Source organism: Montipora foliosa, chromosome 1 (genome assembly GCF_036669935.1).
Source record: "Montipora foliosa isolate CH-2021 chromosome 1, ASM3666993v2, whole genome shotgun sequence".
Lineage (NCBI taxonomy): Eukaryota > Metazoa > Cnidaria > Anthozoa > Scleractinia > Acroporidae > Montipora > Montipora foliosa.
The window spans coordinates 2,266,834-2,289,387 of NC_090869.1; the positions used below are offsets into that span (position 1 = coordinate 2,266,834).

The 22,554-nt window shown below is 39.0% G+C and overlaps 1 protein-coding gene across 7 annotated transcripts in view; it reads left to right on the forward strand.

Annotated features, from left to right (window-relative positions):
• The window catches only part of LOC137994132 (NLR family CARD domain-containing protein 3-like), a 45,470-nt gene that overhangs the window by 16,035 nt on the left and 6,881 nt on the right, over nucleotides 1-22,554 (forward strand). For 3 of the 7 annotated variants that reach the window (XM_068839819.1, XM_068840144.1, XM_068839853.1), the window contains 5 exons: nucleotides 1,449-1,560; nucleotides 9,780-10,430; nucleotides 11,976-12,065; nucleotides 15,733-16,383; nucleotides 17,062-17,148. In XM_068839819.1, coding sequence (XP_068695920.1) covers nucleotides 1,458-1,560; nucleotides 9,780-10,430; nucleotides 11,976-12,065; nucleotides 15,733-16,383; nucleotides 17,062-17,148 — 1,582 coding nt within the window. In that variant the 5' untranslated portion in view covers nucleotides 1,449-1,457. Of the gene's footprint in view, nucleotides 1-1,448; nucleotides 1,561-9,779; nucleotides 10,431-11,339; nucleotides 11,460-11,975; nucleotides 12,066-15,732; nucleotides 16,384-17,061; nucleotides 17,149-22,554 lie in introns of those variants that run through there. The other 4 variants (XM_068839885.1, XM_068839937.1, XM_068840004.1 and 1 more) reach the window with 4 other exon arrangements.

The following is a 22,554-nucleotide window of genomic DNA, read 5'->3' on the forward strand; positions in this document are numbered from 1 at the left end:
GGTCTTTTCTTGCAATCTTTGCTGGGGTGGAGCAAAAAGGTGTGGCAATATCTAAAAGACATATAATTCCAAACATACATGTAAGTACAGTAAAAGTGACTGACAAGCAAATAATAAAAATAAATATATCTTCACCAGCAAGACATTGTCTTTGACAATTTTTAAGAACAGCTACTTGCTAAAACTTCAATGAGCGGGTAAATGTATGAATTGCATACATGTAGTGTTGAACTGAACCTCTTATTATACCTGATGCATCAATTTCGAGTCGTGGCAAGCTGTCTTCTAATTCAACATTGACTTCTCGATTCCCTGACTTGTTATTGGGACATGAACTACATATAAAAAAGTGTTGAAATTGTCATCTTTAGCTATAAATGTAACACGACAAACTTGATGATTCTGAAGAACTGCAAATAAGTGAGTGCTATTTCATGTTATTTCTGGTTATTTGTGTCACTTACTGCAACAAGACTTCAGCAAACTTGCTGTCAGAAGCTTTATGTATCCACAAAGACTTTTTTGGCTTCTCCAGAGGTCAAGAACTGATTCTCGGAAATAAATGACCTTCAGAAGTTCAGATCTTCGAGGTCTTCCACCGACGTTCTTTGAAGTGGCCATTATCACTTCACATCTTGTTCGGATGCGCTGATGTTAACCTCCTAGAAATCCAGTGAATGACAAAATAACCTCTTTTCAACAAAGATCGACAATCCCTAAACTATTATAAACGCTAACTGTGAAAGAATCCTAATGGATGGGTCTGATTTTGAACGATTTAACGAAAGCAACAACGATTGAAAGAAAAAATGAGGGTTTGATATGATACGAAACCTCATGCGTGCGGGTGTCTTTAAGACACAAGTAAAACTTGGAGTGGCTCTGGTACTGAAAATAATTAATTTTTAAATTGTGGCTCAATTGCATTTGGCCCGGCTGATATCAAAACCCTGCCACAGGCCTGGGTAGTGGTTTTGCTTTGGAAACGTTATGTATCTTCGCCCCCTGAAAACTACCCAGAAATCTGCTTTGTTGTCCATTCCTAACCTGCCTGCATGTTACTTCCCTTTATGCGCCTTTGTCCCTTGCCTTGAAGTTCCCTTCTCCTTGTATTGTAGGTTTAAGTGAAAGTAAGTGTGACAGGTTTTCCAGTCATTCCCTTGGTGTAACGGGTGCATGTGCAGGCACTGAACTTGTTGCCCATGGTACTTCTAGCCTGAGGACTGGGCTGGTTCTTATCTCTCCTCCCACTCCAACAACAACAACATGGCTCTTCCTTAAAAAGAGAATTTTAAAATCACACGGTCTCCCTATTTGAGCTCAAGGTGATCATGAGCAGGTGGCTGATTGATGGTGGTGATCCATTGATATTGATTGTTTTTTTAACTTGTCAAGGAACGAAACACTGACTCGCAATTTCTTATCAATTTTTATTTTCTTGCACATAGTGAGGGAAGATGTCAAAAAAGCCAGAGCAAGGTCGGAGGCCACTAGGGAAGGTCATCAGAGACAATTTGTCAGATATGTATGGGGGAAAGAAAAAGGAACGTCAACATTCTGGTAATAATTTTTCTAGTTTCTGATACATAACAGTGGTGCATCTTGCTAACAATCATGATGCATGATTTCTATTAAAAAACAATAATTAAGAGTCATGTGTTTTTCAAACTTGATGATTCTTCCAAGTTCAGAGTAAAAATACATCAATTTGACATGCAGTGCATAAATATTTACCCAAATAGATTTTTATATGATTTGAAAGCTTATTACACTGTATACTTAGAGAGTTAAAGGTGCAAATATTGTTAGATTTGGGGCTTTATTGCTTGTTAAAAATGATGCAGTATCAAGGATACTTCAGTCAAGTAAAAAGAGGAATGTTAATTAAAGTTGAGATTATTCTGGGTGAAAAATTAAACAAGATTCTAATTTCTCAAACGTCACGTGACTGGATGTCTAGATAACATAAAATTATAGCTTTTAAGAGGTTTTGAGCTGATCTGAATTGCTTTTTTTAGGAATTCAAAGTTTGACAGCAAAGCAAGCGAGGATTGTTTTGAATGGTGTGAATGGCAGTTGCAACAAAATTCTTAAATCTGCATTTTCTCAAAAAGGAATATGACAGTGCATTTGGAGACATCTACTCTAAATCTGGACAAAAACTTGAGGGAAATCAATTTTTGAGTTGTGGCCGTGAAAATTAGAAAATGTTTGCACTCTTGAAGTACTATCTTAAAGTGGTGCTATGATAAAAAAATCATTTCCTTTTTTTGTTCAGATTTTGAAAGTGTGTTCGCTCAACACCTAACTGGCAAAATTTTGAGCTTTGAGTTTTATCCAAAGGCTGTCTAATTTGAGTGTAAGTTTTGGATTTCATGGTCCGCCATTAGTCACGTTCAAAACTGGCCGATTGGACCTCAGAGGGTTGGATCTAGAGAAAATGACGTCATTTACTCACTAGCTTAAAATTTCAGCGTGTAAACGCAATTTTTTATATATGCAAAACACGGGTTGAAAAGTCTGAAAGCCCGAAACTCCCGTGCTGCATATTAATTAGGCCGCGTACACACGCATTGCATTCTTAAACTAGTGAGTGTTTGACGTCATTTTCTCCTCGACCCAGCTCTCTCAAGATTTTAAAGTTAGTAATGGCGGACCAATAAATAAGGAAATTCCAGCTAAAGTAAACAGGTGTCTTTTTAAAATCAGAACTTAAAACTTAGTGAGTTAGTGTTTAGTTAACATAGTTTTGAAATCCAAAGGAAAAACAAATTTTTTTTTTGGTCGTAGTACCACAGTGACTTTAACAGTCATTATGGTTGATTTCTGTGATGAAAGTCGATATAATATATACAATATGAGTGGCAGAAACATTGTATCACATTTACAAACTCAAATTGAAGAATGATTGCCTGTCATGGGTGAGTGTATTCCTGAGAAGGACTGTTTAGGATGACATTGACTGATGTTTGGACAATCTGAAAGTCCTCTATTGCTTTTATAAAATATTTCTCAAAGACAATTCAACAAATGAAGGAAAACGCTGGGTTTTTTTACTTCTTGATTGAAAGAGATTTTCTTGACACACGCTCATATTTCCTACCAACCAATAAAAACACGCGTCTGACAATACATGACCAATCAAAATTCATGTGATGTCACAGCAGTGTTCCATACTCTCATCTAAACACAGCTATTGACCAATGAGAGTGTGTGTACTATCCTAATTATTTTATAATGTAAGTTAGTAAACCAGCTTTGCTGTACCATCCATTGGTAGTAATTACTGGGTTGCCAGTATGGCAAATCCAGTCGGGGTCTGGGTTTCATTTCTTTGTTTTTTTTTTCCTTTTTTTTTTTTTACTGGGTTGCCAGTATGGCAATCCCAGTCGGAAAGTGGGTGGGATTTGTTCGTTTTATTTTATTTATTTTTTTTGTTTATATTTTTTTTTCTGTGTCGGCAAAAGTCTTGCCTGTCACTCCCCTGGTAAGTGGTGTCTTTGTGCATAGAGCCTTCTGCGTGTATTTTCTTAGGATCGAGAGGGTAGTGGAAATGTGTAGATTTCTCTGGTGGACACAGTAGAATCATTAACTTAGCCTGCAATGGCGTCGAAAGTCATGTAACGCGAATGGCGTTTTAGTGGATCCTTAAACAAAATATACCCTTATAGAGCTCAATAATGGAAAGTCAGTTGGATAAACTAGGCAGGCGCTGAAAAACCAACACCTGGAATCTCAAAAGCGACGAGTAATGGACTTCGACAACAATCTATCGCCCGTCGAGCCAAAATCAAAGTGAGCTGTATTTCTAAAATAATATTTTACCAAGTGTGCTGTTATGTAGAACACTGTTCAAAACCAAATGGAAAATCTCTGGTAACTTATGGGTTCAACAAAGACAGAGAATGAATCGAACACCTTAAGTGGTCTGTGATCAACTCTGCACAGTGAATTTTGGTGTTCCCCAAGGCTGTTCTTCAGGACAATGTAAATGTCAAATGCTTCCAGTATGCGGACGACACAACAATCTACGATCACGCCAAAATATCTGACCTAAATAGCTGTAGAAACACTACCTACCAATCAATTAATAAACTCAGTGTCTGGTCTAAGGAGAGTACCCTCGCCTTTAACAACGACAAAACCAAGGTTATGATCCTCTCCACCCCGCAAATGTCCAGAGTAAATCATCTTGACGAGTACGATCCTAACATTGCAGTCAGTGGTTATAAACAAGAACGTATTAAATCTTGCAAACTGCTTGGAGTTCACATCAATGAATACCTTAAGTGGGACGATCATATCAAGCACACGGTATCAGGATGCTACGCCACTCTATCAATACTAAGAAAACTGAAATATCTCGCTAAATATGAGCTCAGAAAGCAGCTAACAGAAACATTGATTTTGTCAAAACTAGATTATGCCGATCTGGTTTTTTACCCTCTAGCACAATTCTTACTTCGCCGTTTGCAACGCGTTCAATTTGCTGCTGCAAGTTTTGTACTCGGTCACTATGTTAAGAACTTTCGGGATATACTTAAAATTGGATGGCTTCCAATCAATGAGAGAAGAGATCTGAACCTTCTGAAATCATGCTTTAAAGCTTTGCATAATGCTGAGACTTATAATAAAACAGGAATGCCCAAAGGAACTGCGCTCAAGCAATTCAATTAGATCAGTGGTCCCGACCGAAAACGGCACTTTCCAAGATAATGCGTCGAAGCTATTTAGTAATCTACCAGAAACTATTAGAAACTGTAAGGATTACGGAACCTTTTTAAGACTCTCAAGGAATTGTTTTAAGAAACAGAGTACAAAGCGATTAGTTACTTTTACTGTAATTGGATTCCGTTAATTCTGTTTCTACTGTATAATTTGTAAATAACTTAATTTTTTATTCAAGGAAAAGGTTCAAGGAAAAGGAAAAGGTTTTTCATGGAAATGGTTTGATCCTGAAATTTTAGTTTGTTGTAATATTGCGCATATTTGACACGACTGAGTTTTTTCTCTTCACCCACGTAATGAAGTAGGAAGGGGTTTTTGCCTCTAATAGCAAATATGTTGTTTGTTTCAAAAAATTGTTCGCTGGAAAAGGTGGCCTTTATGAATTCATCATGTTTTATAATATGCGAGCTTAACTGGATAGTTTTTATGGCAATAGTAAAGCATTTCATGTCAAAATGAGGTTAGCGTCTTTCTGTTGTGCTAAGTTAATTAAATATAAATATACATTCTGCCTCGTGAGTTTGTTATTCTCGTTAACCAGCAATGGTGTTGAAAGTCATTGCAACGCGAATGGCGTTTTAGTGCATCTTATGTTGTTTGTTTCAATTAAATGTTTCGGTGGAAAAGGATTCTGTGATATTTTCTGCCTTTGTGAATTATAATATCATGTTGTGTATTGAATTTTCGAGCTTAAGGTTGAAATGTGATACTGGAGGATATTTTTAGTATTGCTTTGTAAGCAGGAAAGGTTCACGAAAATAAACAGGTCTGTTGGAAGCGTGCTTGAGTTTCAACAAAATGAGCCCCAAAATCAGCAAAAAATTGTGACACCGATGAATAATAAAGTAGCTGCTATTTCCAAAATGATGGAATTACCTGGTGATAAATAACCTCATCTTGGAGAGTAAATTTTTGACTTTGCAGAAACAATGGTCAACCTCAAGAGTTTGGGCGATTGTGATCTTTGTTTTGAATTTGCTCATCTATTGTCAAACTTTATAACACTTTACAGAAAAAGAAACTTACGAAAACCTGGTATCTTGCCATCATTTGACACAGATGCTTCACTGTTTGGCGAGTAAACATGCCGTGGTAACTTCATCACGGCGCCTTCTGAATTCCGGTGATGTCACTTTCGATTTTGCAATTTATTTGTGCAGCCAAAAGTACAATATCAAAATTGAATGTAGCAAAAATCTCCCAAATTGTTTGTCGCTGATCGTAACTTTTTATATTCTATATTCATGGTTCAAAATTAATGTTGTTTTCATGTCGTTAATGTGTTGTTCTCGAGCGACTGTCCTGAAAACTTCCTTCTGCTCTTTCTAAAAACTGTGTATCAATATTTATTTACTTTTGCATCAATATTTGTTTTTGCATAAAGCAAGCTAACAAAATCTGTACCTTGCTGAGTTCGTATTTGTTAGCATTAATAGTATTTTCAGCGGTCTTCCCTGCAGTATATAAGCTTGTTTGCATACTAATAAGCGTCACTTCACACGAGGAGTCGAGCCTTGACCATGTCAGAACCTAGAGAGTCACAACTGGTTGAAAATGTCCCGCTAGATGGCGACACCAATGAAGCTAGACAATCCCTGAAGAAGAAAAAGGCAACGACGCCGGGTAACCCGCGGCCATCCACTTCTACATCTCCGGTACCCGATATATCTGAACCTGAGCGACCTAACTGTGGTCAGAATAAGAGAAAAGTCAATTCTCGAGAAGTTGTCAGCGAACAAGAGGTGAGACTGTTTATTCTTTTGTATGTTTGGTGGTTTATTTAAGACTTGTAAGTATCGTAAATTCAAAAAGTCTGTGAGAATTGGCGGTTTTAGATCAAAAGACCTTCCATATAAGTCACGTTCTTCACGAGGTCCACTGGGATGGCGACTGACGCGCTAGGCTTATCTATTTAATTTCTTGTTGCCGCAGGGCTGGCGTGTAAAATTTAGTCACAGAGCTGACCTGATAGCCACGGAGATGGAAAAACATTTTATCTGTTTAATTTCTTGTTGCCACAGGGCTGGTGTGTAAAAAATTTAGTCTCAGCGCTGACTTGATAGCCACAGGGATGGCCAACTATTTTATCTGTTTAATTTCTTGTTGCCACTGGGTTGGCGTGTAAAATTTAGTCACAGAGCTGACTTGATAGCCACGGAGATGACGGAATATTTTACCTGTTCAATTTCTTGTTGCCACGGGGCTGGCGTGTAAAATTTAGTCACAGCGCTGACTTGATAGCCACAGAGATGGCGAAACATTAAAATTTTTTTATCTGTTTAATTTCTTGTTGCAACAGGTCTGGTGTGTAAGATTTGGTCACAGAGTTGACGTAATAGCCACAGAGATGGCGAAAATATTGTATCTGTTAATTTAAAGTTTTGTAACATTTCATTCACAGAGCGTCATAGAGATATGGCAGCCACGGAGCTGGTGACTGTAATGTATTGCTTTCGTTTATTCCCACAGAGTTAGCGAAATCTTAATGCGAACCTTCTATAATTTTGTTCGTAAAACCTTGTGCGGCAGTGTTTTTGTAGTTAGTCTTTTGTATAAACAAAACTTTCTTCTTCTGGTACTCATTTCTTTTTTTTTTTTTTGGTTCCGCTGCGCTGCCCACACACTCAATAGTTGTTTTCTTTTCTATTGTGTTCCAGCTTAATGAGTTGGAAGTGCTTAAAAAGCGCATTAAAGTCCTAGAAGATAGTTCTCACCCGTCCGTCGATAATTTGATTGTGAAGCTCACGGAATATTCGCTAAGGAAAGAAGGCGATTTTGATAAATACAGAGCCATTTCTGTCCTAGAAGATTTGGTCGCCCTGGCCCTGCAAAAGATCACGATAAGGCTCACTATTACAAGGTGGTTTTGGAGTCCTTAAAAGAGCGTTTCGACAAGCCTATTGCAATCTTCCGATCGTATTACCAAGCCCTGGTTGGCGATTCTGCTCACAGTAAAGTGATGGAAACCTTGGGGAAGGTCGATAAGGCAGCGTCAAAGCACTCAAGGCCTCAGAGATCAGCGGGCGATAGACGTTATTTCTACTGTGGTGTCATGGGCGACGTGGTATCACAATGTCGTAAGCGTCTGCGAAGAAACACTTCGCAGTCATATCAGCACCAACCTGGTTATCGGGGTCCTAAGTAATTATTAAACCATGACCCATCTCTAGTGATGATGATGTTTTGATAACGAGCGGCGTGTAGTGGCAATTTCACAATACGACAATGGATAATTATTGTATGCATTTTGGAGAATATACATGTGTCGATTATATTACAATAAAGAGAAAATAATATGGTTAACCTACACATGCTCCATTCTTTTCACTTGATGGGTGTACAGGGTCCCCCCCCCGTTTTGCATATATACATATACATCGGGGTTGGAATGGGACCTAACCTTTTTTCTCTCCCAGTGACAGTGCTTGGGGGGGTCTCTAAGCACCCTCTCAGATTACCGGGCGCCAAGGCTGTCACTCCCTGGGTATTGTTCTTTTTCTGCCCTTTTACATGATCGCAGGGTACTATTTTTTTTTTTGGCTCCCCATCTTTTTATCTTTTTCTCCAGCCGGTCCAAAAGCGTGCAAGATCATATCACACCCTGCAATGGGAGTTACATTCAGATTTCCATCCCCAGCAAGTTTTGCCTAATCGTCAACAGTGGGTGTCATCAGATGGGGATATCCTTACAGCCCAGGGAGTGACAACGTATAATACTCACATGTCGCCAGATGAAATTTCCGATGTTATTTCAGGAAAAGCAATCGGTGATTTGTCCAATCTCGCCTTTCGCGACCCTGTAGGATGGCATAGTCCTAAAACTGCTAACTATTATATGAAGATTGCACACATGCTCCGATCAGAGGGGCCCTCGGAGATCCTCGCGGGTATAGACCCGTTGCAATCGGCACCAACCGACCACTACCTTGATTTAAACACTTTAAAATGTTTTGTTTGTGCTTTTCCACCACGAGCCCTAAAGCGCCATAATTCGAGGTAGGATATTTGAGATTGGGAGGACAAAGTAGTTTTGGCCCCACTCTGTTTGATAAGTTACCATCATCCGTCTGTTTCAACCAACGTTTTCTACTCCATAGCTTAAAGAGTGAAGGGAGGACCAATGGAAATAGATTACTATTTTCAGCGGTCTTCCCTGCAGTATATAAGCTAGTTTGCATACTAATAAGCATCACTTCACACGAGGAGTCGAGGGGGTGAACTAATGGTATAACCGTAGATCATGGGGCTCATGGTCTACCCTTCACTTGATCGCGATCCCGTGTTGGTTGCCGCTTTCCCACCCACCCTTCCCCTGTTACCGAATGTACCCCTTCTTCCGAAGGTGGCAACCAACGTTTTCTACTCCATAGCTTAAAGAGTGAAGGGAAGACCAATGGAAATAGATTACTATTTTCGGTCCAATGCTTCTGTTTTACGAAGGGGTATATGTTTTAGGTCACCCATCCAGATACTAACCCTGCCGGATATGGGTTAACTTAAATAAACTTTAGTATTACAAAGAGCTACATATTATGCAAGGACAACTTGAATCTCTTGGAAGACAACACACAGCTCAGTTGACATTAATTTTTATATGGAATAAATCGCTGTGTTACTTCACTACCACACGTAAGCAATGCGTGTCTATTTTTTCTAAAGAGGACTGGAATTTCTTCTTTCTGACAAATGATTAATTAATAGGCCGGTAGCCAGGTTTTTAACCTCAGAAAAGGATCTATTTCGTCGTTTGAACGTGTGAGGACCTGTGAGCTAAAAGTGACTTCTGGGTGACCCCTTAAATGGTCTTAATGACCCCCCAACTTGAAAAAAATTGTCCGGAACCGTGCACGTACCACAGGTAACCCAGTGTACCCTCACGGAGGGTCTAGTTAATATAAGCTCCAAGCTTCACTTGGCTTGCTTGTTACACCAATCTTTATTTAATAATTATTACCCCGGTAACAACTTTTCATCAGTGCTGTGTTATTTATCTTTCACATATCTGGCTAAATGAATGATGCCCTAAAGATCTTCTCTGACACTTGTTTCAGGTGCTGTTTTGGCAGTTATTCCCAGTGATGGACAAACCAAGTACACACTGCTATGTTGCCTTCTGGTTAGGCTGGGTTCACAAGTGTTGAGAGATACGTTTGACAGAATAATTCATCCACAAGACCTTTGCAGTACCTTGAAACGTGAGCCAGTGCACTCTAAGCTTCAGTCTCTTAAAAAAGAAGGAATCCTCAATCCAGTGCAGTGGAGTAAATTGTATCCAGTTAAATCCTCTTCAGTATCATCCACAGGCTTTGATAATTCTCTCTTGATTGTTCTTCTGAGGACAATCTGTAACCTGAGTCCTCCATCCACTGGCTGGGATCTACTTCCCCATTCCCTTGACACCAGCTGTGAGTCTGACATTGTACGTTTGAAGTATTTTGTGGATGCAGTATTGGCCCATGCCGAAGAGGCCTCTGTTAGTGATGCATTTTTTCACAAATACAAAGATCAGATCCAGAAAACGCTGGTACGATTGGGTGGAGCTAAATATGAAGATACCATTTGTGAAATAGAGAAACAAGAAATGGATCCACTAGATGAGGAACATTTCAAAGAACTTCTGAAGCAGTGGAAAGAGGGTGACAACAGAATTACAGACAAACTAAATGAGTGGGAGTGTAAAATGAAGACTTCTACAGATGCAGGTGGGTTTTGGGAGTGAAAACGTACTAGGCTGATGTTACAACAGCATTTTGAACGATCTGTGTCTTCTGTTGAAAAAGAAATAAACTACTAAAAGCAATAATTTTCTTAGTTGCTGATTGCCATCAATTACCAGCTGCATGGTATAGTGTAGGTAGGATGCCTTAAATGTCTAGTGGCAGGCAGCTTCTAGAAGGAAAGGGGTCTCATGCCTGGGAAACCCTGGCAACCCTTGCACAAGCGGAAGAGAGTGCATGAGTAGCCAATAAATTAACACTGATAAGATCAGTCAAACGAGGCAGCCAGGAGGGTGGAAGAACACTGATAAATAGTGGTGGGCCGATGATCGATTATAATCGAAAGTTGATCGAAAAGTTCAAGCGACGCGACAATTGATTTTGCTCTTTTCATAATCGATTGTCGCCAAAAAATTAAAAATTTTTTGAGGACAAAAAAAAGTATTAAAATCAATAAAAATGTTCGTTTAATATCTTGTGTGAGTTGTCTTTTTTCATGGACTCTAACTTCTAAGTCACAACAGCAGATATAATCTAAGATTGACTGTGTTTACCTGGTGGTACCCTGTTTGCTGTGTTGTTGTCACTTCAAATACCTCACGCTTCTTTGAAAGATGTGGCATGCTAAGCCACTTTGTATTTCGTAAACAACTGAACCAAAACATAAATTACAAGCTCACTGTTTCGCGTTTGTAGTATCACTACCGTCCAAAATAAGTTTTGAAATAGATCTCAAATGTATATACAAATCACCAGAGGAAGATAATGTCACCTCTGATCTTGGCTTGAAAATGTTTGTTTCGCTCTCCCCAATCCCCAGTGTCCTCTCTCAGACATGCCTCGCTTACATGTTGCTGACGAGTCCAACATGGCGGCTAAAATGGACGAATTGGAGATCTTTCGCTATCCTGGAAATGCCAGGTCGAAAGTGTGGGAATATTTTGGTTTTCATCAAGTGAAGGAAGGGCCAACTTTGACTTCTATTTAGATGAAAAATATGTGGAATGCTTATTGGTAGATTTTTCCGATTATAATAGATGATCGATCGGTTGGGGCAATCTGATTATTTCTGATGATCGAATGTGAAATCTCAACCGATTCCCACCACTACTGATTATAAACATTTCCCAAAATGCCAATGAAACTTTTAGAACACTTTGAATGAATAATACAATGTGTTTCAATCATGAACATTGGTTTCATGACCTCACAAGATCCAGGGGCATGTGTCTATTAATAATTACTGGTGACCATCAAGGATGGACAACTGCTCCTTGTTGTTAAATCTGATTTGACTGCTTTACAATAAACAGGGCTTCTGATAGGGTATGAAAAAATGTGGGAAATTATGCACCACTTTCAAATCTCATTATGCGGCAACAAAAGTCTATTATGTGGCAAATTATGTGATTTCATCAATATTTTCTAGATATTAATAGATTTCTCTTTGTATAATATTTTGATAATGCCAGTTAAATTCTTGTCGTACCTTTTTTCAGTAACCTAATGGCAGATCATGTTATTTTACAGTAGATCATGAGCAGCCAGAAACAAGCTGTGCTGATGTTGTTTCAGCAGCAGCAGCTACAGGAAGCAGCACACACACTCATCATGAACAAGGTAACTACTTCATACAGATCGCTGAAAGATGTTTTGAAGTTACTTAAGTGGAAAATTGGATTTTGTGTGATAAAACTAATCAAGAAAGGATTAGTGTCCACAATAATTGAACTGGAGTTGACCACATGTAGCTGAAAAATCGCTTTTGGTCAAATTTTATCCGGATGTAGCCTGTAATAATGTTTTGTCTGTAAATGTACTGAATAGTTTTTTAAGTCATGAGCATTTTTATTTTCAATAAAATGTCAATTTGAAAGTGCCACCCAAAATTCACCATGCTTTACTATGAAGCGAAAACTTAGTGTGCTGTTACAGCAACTGGTATTTTGAAGGACTGATGTCTTCTGTTGAAAAAAAAATTAAAAGGATTTTTTTGTTAGCTGCTGATTACTGTGAATCACCAACTGCGTGTTCTGTAGGTAATGGATGCCTGAAATGTCTAACGCCAGCCACAATCCTCGCCAAAAATCCTTGAAACACCCCCTTCCTCTGCACAGTGTTGAGATGACATTTTACTGTTTCACTGGCTGCAACAACATTGGAAAAGGGAGGGGGATGAATACGGTGCGAGAATGTTCAAAGTGTTTCAAGGTTTTTGTCGAAGATTGTGTGAGTTGCAAAAAGCCACCTGGTTAATATCAGACCGTGTCATTTATTGTTAAGTAACGGTAGTTTTGGTGAATAGCCCAGAAAGACTATGATAGCTGGCAAAATCTTGCTGTAACTTTTGTTTGACGCAAGATAGGTAATAATATATTACAGTTGTAAATTTCGGCAGAAATAAATAGCAATGTTATTTTCGGTCTTTAAAAATGACATGAATACAACCTGGCCACAATAGTCACGCATAGGAGAGTTTTCTTTTTTTACTCAGACATGAAGGTTAAGTGTGATCAGTCACACATTTCAGTGAAAAAAGCAAGTATGGTGTACAATAGGAAAACATCGGCGGAAGAACGAGCACTCATCAGATTCTTGGAGATGGAAAAAGGGTATTCTCTACGAGAAATTGCCGCAAAAATCGACTGATCTGCAGTAACGCAAGTGTTAAAATAATTTAACAGTCGTTCAACGCATACGCGAACTCACGCAAATGTCATCCACGAAAGAAGAGGAAGGCCAAGGAAGTTGTCATCCAGAGAAGAGAGACTCCTTAAAAGGACTCTACTGAAACTGAGGAAGATACTGCCAAGCGACTCATGAAAAAGGCAAACATCTGTGAAAGTAATGTGTCAGTTCGCACCGTGGGAAGATTCTTACATGTAAATAGCAAAGGGTACTAGGCCCGGAAAAAAAGGGCTGCTTACTAACAATGAGAAGAGCTTACGCGTTGCATTTGCCAAAAAAGTGAGAGATCAGTATGACAAGGCGTCAGGGGCACCTCAAATGCTTTTGCGCACAAGACCAACCCGCTGGACAAAGCACGAGCTCCTACTGGAAGGACTTACCGAAAAAAATCAGAAGGTCTCAACCAGTATTGCACAGCGACAGGGAGTAAAGTTGGATCTAGAGGAAAGGTAGTCAAGTGTTTAGGGGCGATGATTTCATAGGGTAATGTAGGAGTTATTTTATGCCATGAGTATGAGCATATGACGGGAAATTATTTTGCGTGTTTCATTGATAACACTTCTGAGCAAGTGTTTGTGGAATCAAAGAAAGAAAATACAAGACTCTTCATTCAAGACAATAACCAAAGCCAGCACTGCTTTGCAACGAGTGAGCGCACAATTGCTAAAGATACCGCCACGCAGTCCTTTTCTAAATCCAATCAGTAGAGAACATGTTTAAATCAGTGAGTGACGACTTGCATGACAGCGCTATTGAGGAACAATTAGAGCATGAGAGTTTCACGCAATTCAAAAAAAGAGTGAAAAATACAATTGTTCGGTTTCCAGTAGCCAAAATAAACAATTGAATGGAATCCATGGACAGGTTTATACAACTCATACTAGAAACACAAGGGCAGAGACTAAAATATTAAATATGTAGCTGTATTTTTTCAGAGAAATATAATGCAATTTACATTTACAAAATTATCCTTTGGCAACAGATGCACTACAGAATTTCATGTAAAAGTCGTTTGTGGCACCTACAAATGTAGGATTTATACCCTAACACTGTTTGTCATAAGGGAATCAGTGTCTATGTACTGTGCATGTTTAGCCTTAGTTGACTCACGTGCAGTAAAGGTCACAACGGTTTACCGTTGTCAAAATAGAAGTTGGTCTGTTGACAATCTTATTTTATTACATGTTATGGTTAACCGTTGTGAAAAGGCTGAATTTTACGATGGCATTGAAGCTGTTCTTGAAAATTCCTTTCAATCATAAGTAACGTCTTCTACAAGCTGATTTTCAACTGAGAAATACTAATAAGGAATGTGAGAAAAGGCAAAAACTAATGGTAAACCGTGAGGTTTACCAGCATTTGTTTACACTTTACACTTCCGTTACCATCACGCAATACTTCTCCTGCGCATGCTCAAAAATATTCCCGCCACTTCAGACAATCCCCGCCAAAAATCCTTGAAACACCCCCTGCCCCTGCACAGTGTTGAGATGACATTTTACTGTTTGACTGGCTGCAACAACATTGGAAAAGGGAGGGGGACGAATACGGTGCGAGAATGTTCAAAGTGTTTCAAGGTGGAAGATTGCAGCTTCTGGAAGGAAAAAGTCCCTTATGGCCTGGAAATCTAGCAAAATGCAATGAACCCCCACACACAAGGGGAAGAGAGTGAGCAGCGATCACACTGATAAAATCAGTGGAGAGAGATGGAGGGGAGGGTGGAGAACATCAATAAAGAAATCCCAAGATGCCATTGAAACTACAGTACTCAAATGGCTATGAATGACAATACAATGTATTTCGATTCGTCATGCTCACTGGAATCAAAAGCTCATTAGATCCTGGGGCATGTGTCTATTTACATGTATAATCACTGCTGACCACAGAGGATGGAAAATTACATGTACTCCTTGTTGTTAAGTCTAATTAATTTGACTGCTTTTCAGCTTAACTCTAAGCTGAAAATTTTAAAGAGACTGAACCACCCAATCATTGCGTTATTTTCCATTTTAATTATTTGAAAGAAGACACCATGCAGGTAATTAGGGACACTTTTAATGTCAGTTACCATTATTTTCACAGTCGCAGGGATTTCCAGTGAGAGTTGCATTATTTCTTGGACTCCAAATCATCGATAATAGATAAATACACATTGCAGGTGACTCACTCTCTCCATCACTGGATTCGTCTTTGGAATGTGATCTTAACTAAGCAATGTCCTTTCAAAAACCCTGAAAATCCAAGCAGAAGTCACTCTTGTCCTGGGTAAGGCGAACATCGAAGAGACACCCATGTCTCCAGTACACCCCCCCCCCCCCTCCCGCCCCCGTACAAAGAACGGGCTTACACCCGTCCAATGCGTCCTCCGAGCCCCAAACCCCTAACTTTCTAAATACAAGTTGCTCAAATCTTTGTGCCCCCTCAGTTTTGCCGGGCCTACTACGGCCCTGCTGTATATTTTGTAATTATCCAAGCAAGCCTATTTAATATAACCTCCAAGCTTCAAAGCTTCACTGGGCTTCCCTTTCACACCAATTTTATTTAATCAACAACTTTTCATCAGTGCTGTGTTAGTTATCTTTTAAATATCTTGTTTCAGGTGCTGTTGTGGCAGTTATTCCCAGTGATGGACAAACCAAGTACACACTGCTATGTTGCCTTCTGGTCAGGCTAGGGTCACAAGTGTTGAGGGACATGTTTGACAGAATAATTCATCCACAAGACCTTTGCAGTACCTTGAAACGTGAGCCAGTGCACTCTAAGCTTCAGTCTCTTAAAAAAGAAGGAATCTTCAATCCAGTGCAGTGGAGTAAATTGTATCCAGTTAAATCCTCTTCAGTATCATCCACAGGCTTTGATAATTCTCTCTTGATCGTGCTTCTAAGGACAATTTGTAACCTGAGTCCTCCATCCACTGGCTGGGATCTACTTCCCCATTCCCTTGACACCAGCTGTGAGTCTGACATTGTACGTTTGAAGTATTTTGTGGATGCAGTATTGGCCCATGCCGAAGAGGCCTCTGTTAGTGATGCATTTTTTTGCAAATACAAAGATCAGATCCAGAAAACGCTGGTACGATTGGGTGGAGCTAAATATGAAGATGCCATTTGTGAAATAGAGAAACAAGAAATGGATCCACTAGATGAGGAACATTTCAAAGAACTTCTGAAGCAGTGGAAAGAGGGTGACAACAGAATTACAGACAAACTAAATGAGTGGGAGTGTAAAATGAAGACTTCTACAGATGCAGGTGGGTTTTGGGAGTGAAAACGTACTAGGCTAATGTTACAACAGCATTTTGAACGATTTGTGTCTTCTGTTGAAAAAGAAATAAACTACTAATACAAGCAATAATTTTCTTAGTTGCTGATTACCATCAATTACCAGCTGCATGGCATAGTGTAGGTTGGGTGCCTGAAATGTCTAGTGGCAGGCAGCTTCTAGAAGGAAAGGGGTCTCATGCCTGGGAAACCCTGGCAACCCACGTGCAAGGGGAAGAGAGTGCATCAGTAGCCAATAAATTAACACTGATAAGATCAGTCAAACGAGGCAGCCAGGAGGGTGGAAGAACACTGATAAACTTTTCCCAAAATGCCAATGAATCCTTTTAAAACACAATGAATTACAATGCAATGTGTTTCAATCATGCATATTGGTTTCAAAACCTCACAAGATCCAGGGGCATGTGTCTATTAATAATCACTGCTGACCATCAAGGATGGACAACTGCTCCTTGTTGTTAAGTTTAATTTGACTGCTTCACAATAGACAGGGCTTCTGATAGGGTGTGAAAAATTATGCACCATTTATGCCGGAAATTATGTGATTTCATTAATATTAATAGTGCAAATTAATAGTGCAAATGAAATTCTTGCCGTTGCTTTTTTTGTTAACCTAACAGCAGACTGTGTTGATTATTTTACAATAGATCGTGTGCAGCCAGAAGCAAGCTGTGCTGATGTTGTTTCAGCAGCAGCAGCTACAGGAAGCAGCACACACACTCATCATGAACAAGGTAACTACTTCATACAGATCACTAAAAGATTTCTTGAAATTACTTACCGTGTAAGTGGAAAGTGGATTTTGTGTGATAAAACTAATCAAGAAAGGATTAGCGTCCACAATAATCAAACTGGAGTTGACCGCATGCAGCTGAAAAACTGTTTTGGTCAAATCTTATCCAGATATAGCCTGTAATTATTGTGACAGTTGCAATACTATTTTTGCGTGACATCATTTGATTTCTTTGGGTTTTTTCTTTGCGGTTAAGGGTGGTGTTGTGTTTCAGTTTTTCGCACGCCCTTTTTATTAGTCGTCAGCACGCGGAATTTTGTGTAAGTTGTAATTGGTTTTGTTCTTTTTAAGCCATCGGCGTGGTGGAATTGATATGTGAGTGATCCTTTTCGTTGGTTTAGCTTTGTTAGTTTCATGACACTCATAGGATTGCTGCTGATTACTGTGAATCGCCAACTGTGTGTACTGTAGGTAATGGGTGCCAGAAATGTCTAGCAGCAAAGAGCTTCTAGAGGGAAAAGGCCCTCATGGCTAGGAACCCCGGAAATCTAGCAAAATGCAATAAACCCCCACAATCACACAAGCAATCACACTGATAAAATCAGTCGGGAGAGAAAGGGAGGGGTGGGTGAGGGAACACCAATAAAGAAATCCCAAGATGCCATTGAAACTACCCAAATGGCTTTGAATGACAATACAATGTATTTTGATTCCTGATGCTCATTGGTTTCAAAAGTTCGTTAGATCCTGCGGCATGTGTCTATTTGTAATCACTGCTGACCACAGAGGATGGAAAATTACATGTACTCCTTGTTGTTAAGTCTAATTATTTTGACAGCTTTACAATAGAAACAGTTTAAATAATCAGATTAACTTTAAGCTGAAAGTCTCAAAGAGACTAAAGCCCGGTTTACACTACAGAAAATTTTTGGCACGGCTCATGTAAAATTGGCACGAGTGCCTAAAAAGAGCTCGGCAAACTTTGTTTACACTACACCATTTCTACCGTATTTTTGGGCCTGAGGAGGGCCCGGGTAACTTCTCTTGTAGACATGCGCAGTTCAATTATAATCAAGAATGGCCGCGTGATTTTGGTGGAGAATGAGAAGCCATCTTGAAATAAACGCAAAAAAAAACGCTAGCCTATATGAATTAAGGCTCGAATTTGGCCCTTTAAAGTGTTTACACTGCTTGTTCTATCTGAACCGTGCCAATTTTTTCATCACCCGTACCATTTTCACCCGTGCTTGGGCTACCTCGCCGAAGGTCCCAGCACGGGTAACAATTTTGGTTCAGCGCAGATGAAATTTGGTACTGACAGGTTGTTTACACTGCAAATTTTATCCGAGTCGAACTTTTTCTTTTTTTTGGGACTCGGGCCAATTTCACCCAAGCCGTGCCAAAAAATTTCTGTAGTGTAAACCGTGCTTAAAGCACCCAATCACTGTATGATTTCCCACTTAAATTGTTTGCAAGAAGACACTTACTTAACCAGGTAATTAGGGACACTTTCAGTGTCTACCACCATTTCATGTTCACTGTGATTTTACAGCTGGGAGATGCAATAATCAATAAGGCAATACACTTATTCTAATTCAACTTCTAGAAAATCCTTTTCGCACTATTGAAATAACATCTGATTTACAAACTGGTGCATGAATGATCGGATTTTGCCAAAATTAATGATCAAGTCTGTGAGAAGTATGTAATATTTTTGCCAATAATGACTCTTTTTTACTCCCAAAAAAATTTCAACAACCTAGCAGCAACAGTGTATGTGTCGTATTTGACTGGCTCTGTGCAAGGAAATACTTTCAAGGTTTTAAGTCTGCAAATGTCACTTTTCCCTTGTCTTGATCAATACACAATTGCAATGAATTTATCAAGCAATAGCACGCTGCACAAGAAGGCTATAATTTTATCTTCACCCATCTTTATTTATTTATTATTATTATGACAGTTTGAAACTTTTGAATGTCAATACCTTAAAGCTACCTGGGGTGTTAATCGTAACCCAGGAGCTCCTTAAAAACACCATGTTCAAGTCCTATTTACAAATATCTTTCTAAAAGTATTATCCACTTAAATCTATTAAACTATGTGAAAATATAAAATAAGTGATTGCTAAAATTTAAAAAAAAATGAATAATAATAATAAAAAAAATATATATAATATATATATATATATTTTTTTTTTGACAATAATATCCTTTGCTGAAATGAAATTCGTGTTATATTGCTCGTAAAGTTTATGTGATTACTTTAAAAGTGCGGGCAATATTAAGAGAGCTTGATAAGACCGATTTCTGCATCTTTAGCAGGACTCCTTTAGTTCTCACTCTTGACCCAAGTAAATTCCTCATTCCCACCTCCAAGTCTGTGGACCATCCACCTAGCACATCAATAATGATGTTGTATTGTTGCACATCGTACCCAGGGTACTGTCGCTTTATCTCCCATCTTAGGGGGGCATACTTGGCTGTCTTCTCCTCTTCCTTACTTGTTCGGTTATCAATCCATGGACAGCTCATCTCTAGTGCTATCACCTTCTCCTGTTGGTGGTCGATAAAACGGGCATCGATTCTGTTTGCTCTCACCTCGGTGTGCTCAGCATAGAGCGAGACATCCCAGTAGGCTTGAAACTGGTCGTTTTCATATACCGGTTTGGGTTTTTATTATTATGTTGTTATTATTATTATTATTATTATTATTATTATTATTATTATTATTATTATTATTATTATTATTATTATTATTATTATTATTATTAGCATATATCCATATTTGACTTATTGAAATTATTTGTATTCATGGCCTACATTTGCGACATACTATCTTGGGATGGTTTTTGTGCTGTTTAAGTTTGGTATTTACTATTTTTCTCTGATAAACAATAATGAAAACTTTGTACTATTGATATGAAATGATTTTCTCTTCCACTTTCAATATACCAACCTACCCACTGTTTCAGTTTATAATTACAGGTATTATTGTCAAAGACCTACAATCTTCGACAAAAACCTTGAAACACTTTGAACATTCTCGCACCGTATTCGTCCCCCTCCCTTTTTCAATGTTGTTGCAGCCAGTCAAACCGTAAAATGTCATCTCAACTCTGTGCAGGGGAAGGGGGTGTTTCAAGGATTTTTGGCGAGGATTGTCTGAAGTGGCGGGAATATTTTTGAGCATGCGCAGGAGAAGTATTGCGTGATGGTAACGGAAGTGTAAAGTGTAAACAAACGCTGGTAAACCTCACGGTTTACCATTAGTTTTTGCCTTTTCTCGCATTCGTTATTCGTATTTCTCAGTTGAAAATCAGTTTGTAGAAGACGTTACTTATGATTGAAAGGAATTTTCAAGAACAGCTTCAATGCTATCGTGAAATTCAGCCTTTTCACAACGGTTAACCATAACATGTAATAAAATAAGATTGTCAACAGACCAACTTCTATTTTGACAACGGTAAACCGTTGTGACCTTTACCGCACGTGAGTCAACCAAGGCTAAACATGCACAGTACATGGACACTGATTCCCTTATGACAAACAGTGTTAGGGTATAAATGCTACATTTGTAGGTGCCACAAACGACTTTTACATGAAATTCTGTAGTGCATCAGTTGCTAAAGGATAATTTTGTAAATGTAAATTGCATTATATTTCTCTGAAAAAATACAGCTACATATTCAATATTTTAGTCTCTGTCCTTGTGTTTCTCGTATGAGTTGTATACACCTGTCCATGGATTCCATTCAATTGTTTATTTTGGCTACTGGAAACCGAACAATTGTATTTTTTACTCTTTTTTTGAACTGCGTGAAACGCTCACGCTCTAATTGTTCCTCAATAGCGCTGTCATGCAAGTCGTCACTCACTGATTCAAACATGTTCTCTACTGATTAGATTTACATCAGGACTGCGTGGCGGTATCTTAAGCAATTGTGCGCTCACTCGTTGCAAATCAGTTCTGCCTTTGGTTATTATCTTGAATGAAGAGTCTTGTATTTTCTTTCTTTGATTCCACAAACACTTGCTCAGAAGTGTTGTCAATGAAAGACGCAAAATAATTTCCCGACTTTTTCTTATACTCGTGGCGTAAAATAACTCCTACATTACCCTATGAAATCATCGCCCCTAAACACTTGACTACCTTTCCTCTAGATCCAACTTTACTCCCTGTCGCTGTGCAATACTGGTTGAGACCTTCTGATTTTTTTTGGTAGATCCTTCCAGTAGAAGCTCGTGCATTGTCCAGCGGGTTGGTCTTGTGCGCAAAAGCATTTGAGGTGCCCCTGACTCCTTGTCATACCGTTCTCTCACCCTTTTGGTAAATGCAACGCGAAAGCTCTTCTCATTGTTAGTAAGCAGCCCTTTTTTTCCGGGCCTAGTACCCTTTGCTATTTAAGAATCTTCCCACGGCGCGAACTGACACATTACTTTCACAGATGTTTGCCTCATTCATGAGTCGCTTGGCGCTACCTTCCCCAGTTTCAGCAGAGTCCTTTTAAGGAGTCTCTCTTCTCTGGATGACAACTTTCTTGGCCTTCCTCTTCTTTCGTGGATGACATTTGCGTGAGTTCGCGAATGCGTTGAGCGACTGTTAAATTATTTTAACACTTGCGTTACTGCAGATCAGTCGACTTTTGCGGCAATTTCTCGTAGAGAATACCTTTTTTCCATCTCCAAGAATCTGATGAGTGCTCGCTCTTCCGCCGATGTTTTCCTATTGTACACCATACTATGTCTTGCTTTTTTCACTGAAATGTGTGACTGATCACACTACTTAACCTTCATGTCTGAGTAAAAAAAGAAAACTCTCCTATGCGTGACTATTGTGGCCAGGTGGTATTCGTGCCATTTTTAAAGACCGAAAATAACATTTGCTATTTATTTCTGCCGAAATTTAGAAATGTCATATTTTTCCTATCTTGCGTCAAACGAAAGTTACAGCACGATTTTTCCAGCTATCAACTGTCTTTCTGGGCTATTCACGGAAACTACCGGTACTTAACAATAAATGACACGGTCTGATATTAACCAGATGGCTTTTTGCAGCTCACACAATCTTCGACAAAAACCTTGAAACACTTTGAACATTCTCGCACCGTATTCGTCCCCCTCCCTTTTTCAATGTTGTTGCAGCCAGTCAAACCGTAAAATGTCATCTCAACTCTGTGCAGGGGAAGGGGGTGTTTCAAGGATTTTTGGCGAGGATTGTAGTTATTTCTGCTATTTTGAAACTGATCCATTGACTTCGTTTGCTTTCTGATGTGTGTTGTCTTTGATTTTTCAGCACTTGTATACTATTTTTTCGAATGCAGCTAGCAGTTCATCTCTAAATTATAGTTTATTTTAGGTGATCAATTTCCTAATTTAGCTTAGTTCCATTCTCTTCTCAGTCAGCTGTG